This window comes from Castor canadensis, chromosome 15 (genome assembly GCF_047511655.1).
Source record: "Castor canadensis chromosome 15, mCasCan1.hap1v2, whole genome shotgun sequence".
NCBI classification, from domain to species: domain Eukaryota; kingdom Metazoa; phylum Chordata; class Mammalia; order Rodentia; family Castoridae; genus Castor; species Castor canadensis.
In genome coordinates, this window is record NC_133400.1 from 76,693,393 (window position 1) to 76,707,373 (window position 13,981).

The 13,981-nt window shown below is 34.1% G+C and overlaps 1 protein-coding gene across 1 annotated transcript in view; it reads right to left on the reverse strand.

The window, feature by feature from the left end:
* The window catches only part of Plxdc2 (plexin domain containing 2), a 407,828-nt gene that overhangs the window by 57,299 nt on the left and 336,548 nt on the right, over positions 1 to 13,981 (reverse strand). Inside the window, exon 10 of the mRNA XM_020169269.2 lies at positions 816 to 876. Coding sequence (XP_020024858.2) covers positions 816 to 876 — 61 coding nt within the window. The remainder of the gene's footprint in view (positions 1 to 815; positions 877 to 13,981) is intronic.

Genomic DNA, 13,981 nt, shown 5'->3' on the forward strand with positions numbered 1-13,981 from the left:
AAAGATGTATTTCTAAGATCTCCCAGACATCCCCAGTGCTAAGTGAATTTTTAAAAGTTTCTAGTAAACACTGATCTTCTAACAGTTTTTAGAAGAGTACTTTGGTATGATTTGTTTTACCTTAAGAAAACTTGTATAATTATTAATAATTTTTATTTCAACCTCATACCTTAAAACTTAAAAAAAGGAGAGAAGAAATACTTTTCTTCATGAACCTTAGAGGACGTATGTGACCCTGAAATGATGGTGTAAAAGGAATTCACTGGAAAACATGTAAAGCTGTTAAAATTGTTCTTCAGTGAATTATTCCATGCATCACTGTCTCTATCATGTTTATGCTGGAGTTTATGTTATACCAGTTCTCTACGCTAGCTGTGTCATACTCTTTCTCCTTTAGAGCACACCGCTTTGCTATAATTACTCTTTTCTCTCACACCCCTGGTTTTGTTATTTGAGCTAAAAAGAGGAACTGTGGTTTCCTGGACAGTAGAAAAACAAGTCTAGGAGAACTGCCTTTGGCTCATACAGATTCACGTTCTTGCTCTTTTTAAACCAGGTGCCTAAATCTTTAAGCTCACGCACTTCCCCGTTCCCCTTCATCTTTCCCTCTTCTCTTCCTGGTAGTAACAGCTCCTGCCTCATAGGATGGATATGAGAAAAGAATTGAGATAATCCATATAAGTCATTAACAATTCTGGCACACATTAGAGGCTCAGCAATGGCTGGTTATTTTGTGTGAATCATATCCAAATTTCATCAAGTTAAAGCAGCAACAGATGTTGTCCCAGGAATCTTATGATAAAGAATATGTGTACCTCTTCAGGGCATCCACTGTCCACCCAGTCCTGGCGGTGGCGATCGAATCCACTGGAGCATCTTCAAAGATGACCACATTGCAGTTCAGAAAAGAGAGTATAGAGTGCAACAGGGGAACAGAAATAAAAGGAAAAAAAAGTTAAGTGGTTATTACTCAAATTTTTAGTTCAGGACATCAATTTTCTCCTACAGAACTGGTGACTAGTATGCATGAAATACTGACAGTTACTGAATTCTTTCCTTACTCAGTTGTCATACATTTGGGATCACACAGGCAACACACCAGAGGTCCTCTGCACAAAGGTAAGACCAATTGCTGTTCTAGGAAGTTGGTTTTCTTTTTCTTTGTAGTGTTCCCCTCATCATTAAAACAAGTGAATACAGAAAGCTTTTTTCAGAGTTGTCATTTTTTATGATTTCAGATTTATTCATTTATTATTTTAAACTCACATAAACTCTGTATTATACAGCAAAGAGTTAACTCAGCAACTTTGGGATAGTTCCCAGGAAAGCTGAACTATCCTAAATCCTGCCTGATGAGAGTATAATTTTAGGTCTTGAGTTATGTTATATTTTATTTTTAATTAACTGATTAGTTGTGCTGGGGCTCAATTAATGCCAAACCCCAGGCCTTGTGCATGCTAGACAACACCTACCAGTGAGCTACAACTCTAGCCTGACAGTATGATTTATCATGAGTATCCGAGTTTCTTCACCTGGAGCCTGGGGTCACAGGTCATTTTGACCTATGATGAAGCTGTAGACTGAGAGGTAAGTGAGATTAGTTACAGTGGTGCTCCCTCCCTTCATGACTGACCCTGATGAAGGCTTGGTGAGCAATGCTTATGTGTTGCCCCACAGCGATGCTGGGAGAATTAAGGGCTGTCTGTTTGATTTTGTTGAGAAAGGGCAACTGGGAGTCTGTGCCTGGTCTGGCCTGATTTTGTCCTATGCATTTTTTTTCTAATTAATTAATTAATTATTATTGTGCTTGGGGTACATTGTGGCATTTGCAAAAGTTCTTGCAATTCAAATATATCATACTTGAATTCACCCCCTCCCTCATTTTCCTTTATTCCCCTCCCCCATTCCTACAGTTTCAACAGGTATCAGTTTTTCAATTTACATATATGTGCATACAGTATTTGCACCATAGTCACCCTCCCATGCCCTTCCCCCACCTCTTCCCCCTCTCACTGGTACCAGTCATCCCAGGCAGGATCTGTTCTGCCTCTTTGATAATTTCAATCCATCTCTTTTTCTGTAATAAATGGCAACTTTGAACATAACAGCTTTCCCGAGTTGTGAGAGTTCCTCTAGTGACTCTCTGTGAGTTCTTGGGGAAGTCCAACTACACTCTGATCGTATCAGGCCACAAAGGTCTGATTTAGTAAGATTTTGTTCATACTCTTTTCCTCAACTAGCATCATTTTATGTCTTTCCTTCTTAACCTGATGCAGTCCATTCATTTTCAAGGCCCAGAAATGACTATTCAGAGCCTGTTCTGACAAAGCTTTTTAACTGCTGTGATTACATCTTCCTTTACTATTTAATTATACTTTACATAATACCTCAGAGGTGCTTAGGTCTTAATGACCAAATCTGATTGAGAACATTTTAAAGTTGGTGGGGGGTCAGTGTCTTACACTGACTGCATCTAATATATCTGATAGAATTTTTTTCATATTAGAAAGAAATTTAAAGTATTTTTCCTAGTCTATTAAAATTAAGGATTTCCATCCCACTTGATTCAATATTTAAATATATCAAAAGAATCCATATTAATATGTATTAGTCTCACAGGCATTTATTTACTTATCAAAATATTCTGAAAGGCATTCAACAACTCTTTTATTTTTTGTAGTGCTTACAGTTTTACTTTGCAACCTTTGATTCCTATTTCACTTGTTTTGCAATGAATCCACATGATAGCTTTTTCTAAGAATCCTAGCCAGACATTATGTACCATGGCATGAATGAGCATAATTCAATTCAAGTGGAATGTGAAAACAACTCTACTGTCAACAAAAAAGACCGTATCTATCATTCTCTCTGGATGTGATTCACGAAGCCCAGCTATTTTATGCCTACCATCTGTGTTGAATACGCTTAAGTGTGGAATAAACACCAGTGTGTGATTTGGCATCCTAACTTTTCAAATTGGCTAAGGCCATCTCTGGGTCCCCAATAAGATCTGATGTGAGGCGTCCATTTAATTCCATGTCAGCTAAATGACTGTTCCCTCTTCTTTTTATTTCAAATCTGTTCAAATATTGAAAAATGTAAGATGTGAACATATGGATTTTCTACAAAAAATGTTTTGGGAGAGTCACCAGACCACGAGTAACTAAATGGAACAGATAATTTTTTTAAACCTAGTTTGGTTTATGTACTCTATTCCAAATGTACTCAAAGTCATTGTGATACATTAACTTTTATCTCATAACAAGATAGCACCAAATCTTAAATTTGTCACCTGAAATCTTACCATAGAAAAATTAGCTCCTTAAATTGCTAAATTAATCCCAGTTTTCCTTGATTTATTAAGCAATCCCCTAGCTATTATTGTGTGAAATTAAGTTCTACTGAAAATTTATCAGTCAATTAAGTAGCTCATTCACTTATTTATTCACAACTGATTCCCTAATAATTTATCTATAGTTTACTAGTTGAGAATGGCAAAACAAGTAAGATTTGGTTTGTAAGCTCATACTTTTTTGTAGCTTACAATGTCTTAAAAAGTGAATAAAACTAGATCCTGCCTTTCCAGCCTGTTTAAAAAATAGCCCAGCAATCTAAGTAGCATCCAAAAGTAATTATAAGCAAAAGGGTGTGTGCATGCATGTGTTATATGGTCATTTTTATAAGCTACTTTCACACTATTTCTAAATCCTAAATGGAAAAAAAAATCACTGTGGGAACACTTCTGTCTCCAGTAATTTGCTGTTTCTTTTCTTTTCTTTTTTAAAAAATTTAATGCAATGATATTAACCATTCTTTAGCTTATTGATTTCCAAACATTTTTAACAGTGATACAGAAAGACACTTTGAACTTGGAGTTCAAAAAATTGAAATGCAATTCATGGGTCTGACAGAGTACACTGTGAATGATTCTCTGGCAATTGGGGCTCGGTAATTTTCATGGTAAACAAGCACCTCAGCTGATTCTTACTGCATTGATATTAGAAAACTAATGACTTCATGTAGCATATGATCAGGACCTTTGCCCATTCCCACAGCTTACTTAATACAACCCATTCTCATGTTCCTTGGGCTCCAAGAGGTGTACATTGCTTGCCCTTCCCTGATGATGCTAGGTTTTCCATGGCATTGCTTTTGAGTTTGCTCTTCTGTGTCTCTAGAATACCTAATTCATAAACCCAATTCAACTCAAGCCTAAGCTCCTCTCAGAAAAATCTTCTCCCACTCTGCAGAGTCAGCAAACCTTTTGCAGAAGGTCCCCTCTCCCCAGGCCTAGTGTAAGCACCTACTATTATAGTACAGTTGGTTGCTTTCCAGTTTATCTTCCAAGACTGTAGGGAGAATGTGGTTAAAGTATGTTGTTTGTTTTAGAATTTTGTCTTAGCTCAGAATAGACGCATGATTCTAGGCAGGTTAATTTTGCTTTCAACAGTTTTGTTTTATCATGGCAAATTAGAATTGCATATATTTAAGCAGCATCAAATAATATTAAAACATATGTATTCAATGTGGAATGATTAAATGTTAATTAATCCATCCATCACCACAAGTGCTTATTTTTTGTAGTGAGGATATTTGAAATTTACCTTCGTAGCAATTTTGAAACTATTGTTAACTCCAGTTTCCATTCTGGGCAATAAAGCTCAAAAATTTCATTCCTCCTGTCTAGTCAGAACTTCGTTCTCCCTGAATTGTTTCCTCCCCGCTAAGCCTATTTTCTCATCTGTAAAACAAGGGAGGGGAGATTATGTAAGAATAAAAAGTTGGATATATAGTATACAGTTAAGATTCAGAAAATGTTACTTATTACTAAACTTAAGTAATATCTTTGTAGTAGGCATGAAGCAAAGTTGACAATTGAAGAAAAATAAAGGAGGGAGGGCTGGTAACAATGCGGGGGAGAGGTTTTGGGGAAAGGGGTTAGGAGAGTGAACACTGTGCAATAAAATGTTTACACGTGTAAGTAAGTGCAAAAATGATACCTGTTGAAACTGCTCCAGTAACTGGGGGAGGGAGAGATGAAGGAGAATGGTTGAGGAGGTGAATTCATGTATGATGTACTTGACACATTGCAATGACCTGTGTAAATGCCACAATGTACCCCAATCTATCACAACAATAAAGGGAAAAAAAGTGAGATTTTTCACCTTATAGGCAACATTTTAAAAATGTTTAGGGTTTATTCTCTGTATTATATTAATGTGAAATGTGTTTTATAATATGAATTCCTTATCATTGTATTTGAGAATTAGTATTATAGGATCTTATGAGAGAAAATGCAGTTTCTCTCACATGTGGGCTAAATCCTTATTCAATATTATAAAGTTTACAACTGTTTTGTAAATATCCTTCACAAAGTGATTTTTTTAAAAAAAAAGTCTCAGCACCTAACTACAATATGTTCCCAATGTTTTAATTTCCAGGTCATTCTCTTCTTACCATTACCTAATTCCAAACAAATTAATAGAGAGCTGTACTTTAAATTAATTCTATTATTGACTCAGTTTTAATGTGTTAATTTCAAAGCTTCCCCAAAACAATGCTGAGTGACTCCTACTAGAAAACTAATAATATTCTCCTTATGCTTGTGGCATAAATCAAAAGGTACTTAGAAGTCTTACCACAGTTTTTGCTTATCTCAGTTTTGAAGAAAGGGTTTAAGAAATAGGACTTCTTTTGCAAGGGTACTTATATTTGGTTGAAGGAAATAAATGTTAGAATGTATGCATGAGCAACAGGTGAGCATTAAAAATGAAGAGTATGTCTTGCTGGAACAATGGACACGTGTCATTTTGCCAGTAAGATGAAAGTTCTACAAAAGAAAACTTAGGAAAGAAATCTCAAAGAATCTAGACTCATTAAGTTAGTTTTCAGACTTCCTGATCAGAAAACTTTTTTTGCAAGGGACCAGCAGTAAAAATTTCAGGATTTGCAGCCATATACTTTTTGTCATAACTAATCACCATAGGTAGTTTGAAAGTAGACACAGATAGACGCATAAATATCTATAGCCATGTGTCAATAAAACTTTATTTACAAAAACAGGAAGTGGGCTGTACTTGGCTTACTTTCTATAGTTTGCTGAAATCTGCTCTATGTAAAAATAAAGGTCTATAATATTCTGAACATTTTAGGACAAATATCTCATCTACTTATTTGTTGATTTCTATGACCCACCCAACATTTTATATATTTATTAAGATGTGCTATCTTAGTGGAAAATCAATTGTACAGTTAGTAAATTTTCTTTCCAGAGTCTCTAAAATGTTGGAAAATGATCCTCCAGCATCAAAGAAATGGAAAGATGCTTTAAAGGAAGCAAAAGTGTTTTAGGTGATGATAAATAGCAATGATGTAACCACTGAGATATTTTATCATAAGGCAAAGTAGGTAGAATGATGTTGTAAAATATGGGAAATAAAAGAGCAAGTCTTAATCATCTTTGTTTTCAATAAAAATTAGGGAAGAATTGTATCCCATTTTCCTTATAGGGTGTACTTGTTCCTAACTGGCCTTAAGCATGGCACGAACAATTTCACCTCTAAAAACATCTCTCCTAAAATTAACAAAACTGAGGTCAAAGTTTTTCAGAGTTTTCATACCTGAACCCTTTGGTAATGACAAATGAATCTATCAGTAACCTACTACTGAGACAACACTGTAGGATAAATTTGAAAATTGCATGTTGTTATAACATGTACGAATGTGGAGTATGCTTTCTTTTAATTAAAGCTATGTCAATTGTATCTTGAAATCATAGTTCCATGTGAATAAGAATACTTGTATAATATGGAATGCAGAGACTTTCCTCTAGAGATGAATTTCAGATGGAAAACTAGGATTAAATCAGATATCTGATATCCTGAATGTTGCCATCCATATATGGTGCATTCATACATATGGCATCTAATAAAATATTCAATCCTTTTTTCTAGATTTCTCCAGTATACAGCAACCCTCACATATGTTTATAAAACATAACAAGATCCAGGACTTTTATCATTCCAATTCTGCTATCTCATTTAAAAAAATCACATTTCTTTCTCCAAATGATTGGTAAGAAAAGAAACAAGTTACTATTTACTTTATCTCTCATTGACAAAATTTTCAATAAGCAAAATAATTTTTGCAATTGGCTTTTCATGCTGGAGTTTTTTTCTTCCTATGACTGTCATCTCTTGATAGCTAGCTTCTTTTCAGTTTTCAGAGTGTGTAGGGTAGGAAAAATTAATGCTGGAAGTGAACCAATAACATTTACGCTTATCTGGAAATAGGCTAATCCCTGCAGAAATCATTCTGATGAAAAGTCACTGCTCATGTTGGCAAAATGTCGTCAATTGTGCATTTCAGTGCTTTCAGGTAATGAGGAGTATAAAAATAGGCATTCAAACTGTGATGTGCAGAAAAAATGTCAGTTATACTCTGGGCTGGTCACTAATCACAGATTAGGGTAAAGTAATTAGTAATAGCCCAGAACTGCTTACTTTTCTCACGTTTTAATAGAGGAGATGACAATTCTATCTGGAATATTAGATACTTCATTATTTGGTTTATGCCTGCATTAAAAATGCTTTAAAATACAAAGACTAAGGAATGAAAGATTCTCTCATTTGGAAATAGTTAAAGGCTATTTTACTCAAAAACCTGGACCACCTTGCTTTACAATACTATTTTCATAGTACATTCAAATTTGTACCTTTGTTCTGCATTTAACTTATACGTTCTGCTAGTACCTATTCGAGTATGCTGGCAGGCGATTTGAGATAAGACAATCTGGCTATGCACTGATATTAGAGCTCTAAGATCACAGGCTCCTTGCTTGGATATTGTTCTTCCACTCCCCACCCTCTTTCTTTTTAAATTAGCAAAGGCAGAAATCCTGAAATCTGAATTGGTAAATGATTTTCAGTTTTGTGGTGTTTCCCCTGCATCAAATGCATGAGAAAATAAAGGATATGATTTCAGAAATCTTCAATTTTATAAAAAATGAATACATTACAGTCTCTAAGACTGTATTGAAAGAAACCATATGAGAAAGGTATTTAATATCAAATCTTTGCTTAACATTTGTTGCATTGCTTTTCTTTCTTGTTTTTTTTTCCCCCTAAAGATCCACAAGAAGCACAAACATGTTTTCTATTTCATTCTATTTCATTTTAAAATTCTGGTTGCAACCCACTGGTAATTGACGTCATGGCCATACTGAATTGCAACCCTCAGTTTGAAAAACACTGTCCAATAAATAGTTTAAAATGTTACTATATTTAGAATATAACAAACAGCATTGCATGGATTTTTAGCCAGCTATTTTAATAGAAATTTACAGAAAAGTATAAAAAGGAACTAAAATAGGTATATCCCATTAGTAACATAATTTTCTGCCCAATCTTTATTTAATGTGGATTTACTTATATCCATTTATTAACCAAATCGGAATTATGAAATATAATAATGTGCTTTTCCACTGTTAATAGTCTAGGAATTATCCCTAAGTACGGCATGTCCATAGTTATTTTTTAAAAGGTAATTGTTAATGACAGCATATGCTCCATGGTATGGCTTTATAAAAATTATTCCACTCATATATGAGAATATCTATGTCAATGTGCAATGTGTCTATTTTTTTTCAGTGCTAGGCAAATGTGCTATCACCAAGTTACACCCCCAGCCCTACAAGTCATTCCACCATCCTTCTTGCATCAAATTAAAATGATATGTGATGTGTGATTGTATGCTCATTTACTCTCCTCATTTTATTTGAGCTGGTTATTCTTCTTTTTTAGTATTTCTATAAACCAAGTGCTTTAAATTGTTAAATGCATCATTTGTCTGTAGTTCACTCTTTAATTCTAAACATGAAGTTTTTGGTTTCATATAACAGTATGTATTTTTACATACTGAATTTTTTCCCCCAAACTTGTCTTTTAAGATTTATTTCTTTGCTTTTTGTTTGTTTGGCTATGCTCAAAGGCCTCCATTACTTTCCACATTAAATAAATATTTGCCAATTTCTCCTCGTAGCTGGTTGCTTTATTCGTTAGTCTGCTTCTCTGAACTCTTTTAAATTTACTTTGGCATATGGTGGGAAGTAAGAACTAAATTTAAAAATATGTATTTCTTTACGACAGATAACTAAGAGTCCTGGGATCACGTGTTGAATGATGCCTAGCATTAATTTCTTCCATCATTGATCTTATTCTAATTTTTTTCTTGAGCAGCCTCGCTCATTTATTCTTCTCTGTGATTTTTGCAATCACATTCTGATGCTCCAAATAATAATCCTATTGTGCACCTGACAGAATTGATGTGGAAATAATTGACATCTTAATACGTTTCAGCTTTCCAGCCATTAGGATGTTTATTCAAGTATCAGTCAAAGTGCCTCATCAAATTTTTATTGTTTTCCTAATATAGGTTCTACACATTATTAAGTGTGGCAGTGACTATTTTATCTATGTTTGCTCTTATTAAGGGGTTTTTATCATTGCATTTTCTAAATGGTTATTTCTCATATAGAAAACTATCGGTTTGTGAAATTGTCCTTCATAATAATAACTCTTCCTTCTCATTTCCGAGAAGCACATCTCTTACTTGATGATTTTTCCTTTGTGCGTTAACTAGAATTATAGATTTATGTTACATAATAGCGGCAACTGCATTCTTGCTTCATTCTCCTTCATATTGGAATGCTTCTGGAGCTTCAATGTTCAGGATGGTTTTTGTGCTATTGTGAAATAATATTTATTATTGAATTTAATTAGTACCTTAACTCAGTGGCTAACTTTTTACTTAGGAAAAATGTTGGATTCTTTCAATTATTTTTCTATCTATCAAGACATCAGATGATCTTAATATCAATGCTATGAATTACACTAATAATTACACTAATAGATTTCCTTTTTCTTTTTTGGACAGGGTTTTGCTTTGTAGTCCAGGCTGGCCTCAAACTTGTGATCCTCCTGTGTCAAGCCTTGAGAATGGTGGGATTACAGGCACGTATCACCCTGCTCGCATATTAATAGCTTTGTTAAAATTAAATCATATTTGTATTCAAAGATAAATTCATTGTCTATGTTTTCCGTTTGATTTTATTTTTAGCTTTTGAGGTTGTAAAATTCTCATAAATAAAACAAGAAATTTGTGAGTAATCTCCAGCTGATATCATACATTATGAGGAAATTTGAATGGTATGGTTAACACAAGATGAAATTGTCACTTACTCTTGCTAATCAACATTGATTTGTATCAGTTTAAAGAGGTAAAAAGAAAGTAGAGGCCAAGAAAGTGAAGCTTTGGGATAATAATCAAATCTTATCTGCTTCCTACTTTGTGGTCTTCCTTATACAAATGCAATGCGAAATGATAAATCAGATCATAGTTGGGTTATGTGACAAAACAAAGCAATGACATAATATTATAAAAGAATTATTGAATAGTTACAAATCATAATAACCTTCAATCAGAGAGAGAAAATAATATTTATTATGCTGTTGGAAAGTTGAAAAGCTAATGTTTTCACTAATACAAAGACAAAGTCAGGAATAATCCAAATGATATCTTTGGGTCAAATGTTTAGTTAGATGGGCAAACATTTTAAGTGAGGTGAAAATTTGTAAGTTAATAAAATGATAAAATTGCATGTATTCCTTTTTCTAAAACATCAGGATCTGCATATACTACCAAAGGACAGCAATCATCTATGGTCATAGAGCCATCTGTCTATATAGTTAGGTCAAGTAATGACCAGCTCAGGGATTACCAGGAGGGTTTTTTTGCGGGATTTGCATAAGACCAAAACATAAACAATATAAAACCCAAATACTTAATTTCACTGGTAATTTCCTTTCCTTTTCTATAAACTCTTTTCCAGATTGCTTTTCTGACATATTCTGATTGCTTGCCTTCTTTTTGTTCACCTTCCCATCTTACTCACACCTTCTATAAGACTCAACCTAAACAGCTCTCCCAGGAAAAATGTCCTTTGACCAAGAAGCATCCTTCTCTTGAGTCCAACCTACAATCAAGGTCACAGCACTGAGCTCAAGGACAGAAAATTTATTGTTCAATAGAAGTTTTGTAATTGGAAATATGAACACAAAGCTAAGACCACCAAGAGATATTACCATTTAAAATCAAGATTGTTATTCCAACATAATGAAGGAAATATTTCCTAACAATTTATCTTAAATATGGCTTTAGCAGCTAGCCAGAGTATGGCAGAAAACCATGTGAAATTAGCCTCCATCTTTATGAAATATTTTCAAATTTCTTCTTTACAAATACCATAAGTCTTCAAAGACAAATGATAACCAGAGGGGCTGAAATATGGTCATTGCAGGAAGAATAGGATCACAATTAAATAGACTGCTTTATTTTGATTCTTCAAATGACACACCCATAAATATAATGTTGCATAATTTTATCTTAGAAAAAGATTATATTTATTAGTATGTTATTTATAAGAGTCAAATTAATCGTTTTAGCACATGAGTATAAAAAGAGTATCCCATTAAAAAAATGCTGTTTTTCCAGCAACCAATTGCACAACTTCTAGAGTCTTGCATTGGGGCAGCATGCTAGCATGTCCTGAAGAATTTAGGAGCACAGCACTATGTGCCCATTAGAAACAGGTACCACCTTTGTGCACTTGACTCTCTTTCCAAGTGCAGGCATTAAGAGCAATGGGGTCTCTAGCTTTGAATTAAGAATCAATCTTTTTACATGTTCCTGGGGCATTTTCAGGAAAAAAAAACACATTTACTCATTTTATCAGAGCATCATAGGAACAAGACAGGGAATTGTGAGGGTTACTGATCCTTGTTTGACCCTTGTTATTGATCCTTGCAATACTTCAAGTGAACAAGTATAGTCATAGAAGTCTCCCACAACTGGGCAATATTTCTCGTGATTATTTCCATTTGACTGCTGTAATTAGAAGTTGTAGTATTTAGTGGAAAGAGAATGAACATTAGAGCTGCATACATAAAACCAGGGTCAGTTTTTGACACTGCCATGTATTGCAATCTATGGTAGTTAACATTGGAGTTTCAGTTTTAGTAAACTTGAGGCTATAATATCTACCTTTGCTGTGTTTTGGTGAGGATTAAATAAAATAATATGGAATATCCTTTTGAATATTTACACTGAATAAAATACTATCCAAAGCACTTAGCATACCTCAAAAAGTGCCTATGGGGAGAAAAAAGATATTATACTCTGATCTATAAGGGAAAATCATTATTATAACAGTAATCTAATTAAGATCTGTTTCCTTCACCATAAAACACAGGGTTATAAAACAGAGAGAAGAAAGTCCCAGTTTTTGGTGAATGAATTCTTTCAGAATCTCAAAGTTTCTTGCTACCATATGATTTTTCTCTCTTGGTAGAAGAAAAATAAGAATTGAGTTCAGGGAAAGAAAGAAGAAAAAGGATAAAAGATTCCTCCCCAGGGCTGTGAACCATTGAAGCAAACACTCAATAAAGAAAACTACTGGAAGTTTTAGGATCCCATTTTTTTGACATCTTTTCTCAAAAATTCCAGACTTTGTGCCAAATGTCACACTTAAATAGCACCTCCAAATGCAAAGTTAGCAAAAAAGAGACATAAGTAACTTTTACTTTGGTGTTGGCTCAGAGAAAGGAAACTAAAATCTTGGGGGATTTAGGTGTGCAGTGTCTCTATAAAATGCTACCTTTTGCCAATAAATTTTTATTCTGCAGTGCTTAGATTCATGACTTTGCTCTTTCAGAGTTGTCTGCCTTCCTTGGGAGCATCAACAATGCATGAATCCACTCACCTCTATCTGCCAAGAGAGCAAAAATGGACTCTTTCAAGAAATAAGAATCCATCTGATGAGATGATTGACCAATCAGAGAAAGTTTCCATCCCTATTTATTATTTTCATATAAATAAGTGTCAGAATTTTACTTGAAACATCGGGGTTGATGGAGATGGTATTTCTAGATTCTCAGAACTATAGCATGAACTTCACTCCCATTTTGAATCATAACCATTTGAGAAAAGACTATTCAAGAAAACAATGGACCATTGCCATTGACTCCATCTCTTCAGGAAGAGTGATTAATAAACTATGTTAGCAAATAATTGACTGTCCTCCCCTACCTCTTGACATTGCTTAAGAAAAAAATGTGTTTCTCATCACATTTGTCTTGGGTCCTTGGAAATGATCATCAGAAACAACGACTGGGTGGATTAAGAAGATGAGCGTTTTTAGACTAGGAAAACATGTAATGAACCACTGGTTTTTCAAACTCCAGAGTTCAAGGTACAGGTTCTCTGAGGGCTTCAATAACTGCTCTAACAGATGAGGCAGAGATAGAAGGTTTGACTGTGATCCCTGACCACAGTCTGTACCCAAGGCAATGTAATTTTATCTGTTGCTTATTTGGAGTTCCACTTTTCAGAAATGTTTCTTCTGCTTAAGAAAAAAAAGTTTGAAAATCATTTTTATCAAATCACTTATACACTTCACCCCATTAATCAATCTAGGTTCGTTATCATTATATTTTACAATGTCATTAAATCTTTCAGCCAAGCACAATGAGGTCATTTAAAATATGAGAATATAACATAGACAGGACACTGTAAGAAGAGAAGCAACATTTTCTTTCTATATGTTCCCTGAAAATGAAATCTGCCAGGTAACAGTGACTAAGTGAATCTTATAGTCATCAACACAAAGCTAAACCTTAAAAGATACTCATTTAAAGATTTTTGTTACTGCACTGCCATATCATTCAAGAGACATTATCTTTGTGATGTAATTTTTATGAGATCCAGTTGAATTAGAATATCCTGATATACATGTACAGTAATCCATACTAGATATGATGAGTAGTTATTTTATTTTATTGATTTATTTTGATCAAAGAACATGGTTTCCCCATTCATACTTAGAATTCATAGTAAATTCAGTTTCATCTTCTAAATTCTTATGAGT